Source organism: Ipomoea triloba, chromosome 16 (genome assembly GCF_003576645.1).
Source record: "Ipomoea triloba cultivar NCNSP0323 chromosome 16, ASM357664v1".
Lineage (NCBI taxonomy): Eukaryota > Viridiplantae > Streptophyta > Magnoliopsida > Solanales > Convolvulaceae > Ipomoea > Ipomoea triloba.
This window is the reverse complement of record NC_044931.1, coordinates 1354921-1355707: the sequence shown is the minus strand read 5'-3', so window position 1 is coordinate 1355707 and position 787 is coordinate 1354921. Positions and strand designations below refer to the sequence as shown.

The window sequence follows — 787 nt, the reverse complement described above, 5'->3', positions numbered from 1 at the left end:
GTCTCTAAGAAAGCGGTGACCAACTAGCGAGGACCTCGATTGGTGGCGGCGATCGACCAGCGAGGAGGCAGCGGTGGTGTAGATAGGTATGCCTTACCTCTTACTCTTCTAGTCTATCTGTTGCGGCTTGTGGAGGTGCTGTAAAATGGCAAGAAAGTTATGCTGGATTCCTGACCTAGCTGCTGCTGTTACACTATAGAATGCTAGATTACTACGGGGCATGCCCATTTTGAGACTTGAGAAGGTAAAAGTTTTAAGATATTTATTTTCAGTTTTTTTTTTAATTTTGAGTTTTTATTGATTTATTTCGAATTTTAGAGTTTTGTACTTACACTTTTTAACAAATGGAGTATCAAAGGAAATGAAACTCAGAGCAGAATTGATAAAATAGTTAGATGCAAGAAGGAAGGCTGGGGCATCAAGCAACTACAAAAGCCAATTTTTAGCAAATAAGAGTTAAGCATCAAAGTCAAGGTCATTTAAAAATTTTAAACAAGATATGTCTTTCCTTCCGTGTTTCCATTTCTTCCTATTTGTGGATTTGTGCAATTTGGTATTACTTCATTCAGTAGTTCATAACATTGAGTGATTTGTAATAGATTCCTAGTTGGTGAGGATGTAGCTTGGCATATGAAGAATGAGAACTAATTATTTGGTTTAGTTGGAGAAGATAACTATCTACGTATATGGGATGTATGCACTCCAGATATAATACTGACTTCTACTGTTTGATCACTGGAGTGCATACATCCCATATACGTAGATAGTTATCTTCTCCAACTAAACC

At 37.1% G+C, this 787-nt stretch overlaps 1 protein-coding gene across 1 annotated transcript in view; it reads right to left on the bottom strand.

The window, feature by feature from the left end:
* Positions 1-368: 368 nt before the first annotated feature.
* Positions 369-787, bottom strand: part of LOC116007915 (dammarenediol II synthase-like) — a 3845-nt gene continuing 3426 nt past the window's right edge. Inside the window, exon 4 of the mRNA XM_031248574.1 lies at positions 369-426. Within this exon, the coding sequence (XP_031104434.1) occupies positions 369-426 (58 nt within the window). The remainder of the gene's footprint in view (positions 427-787) is intronic.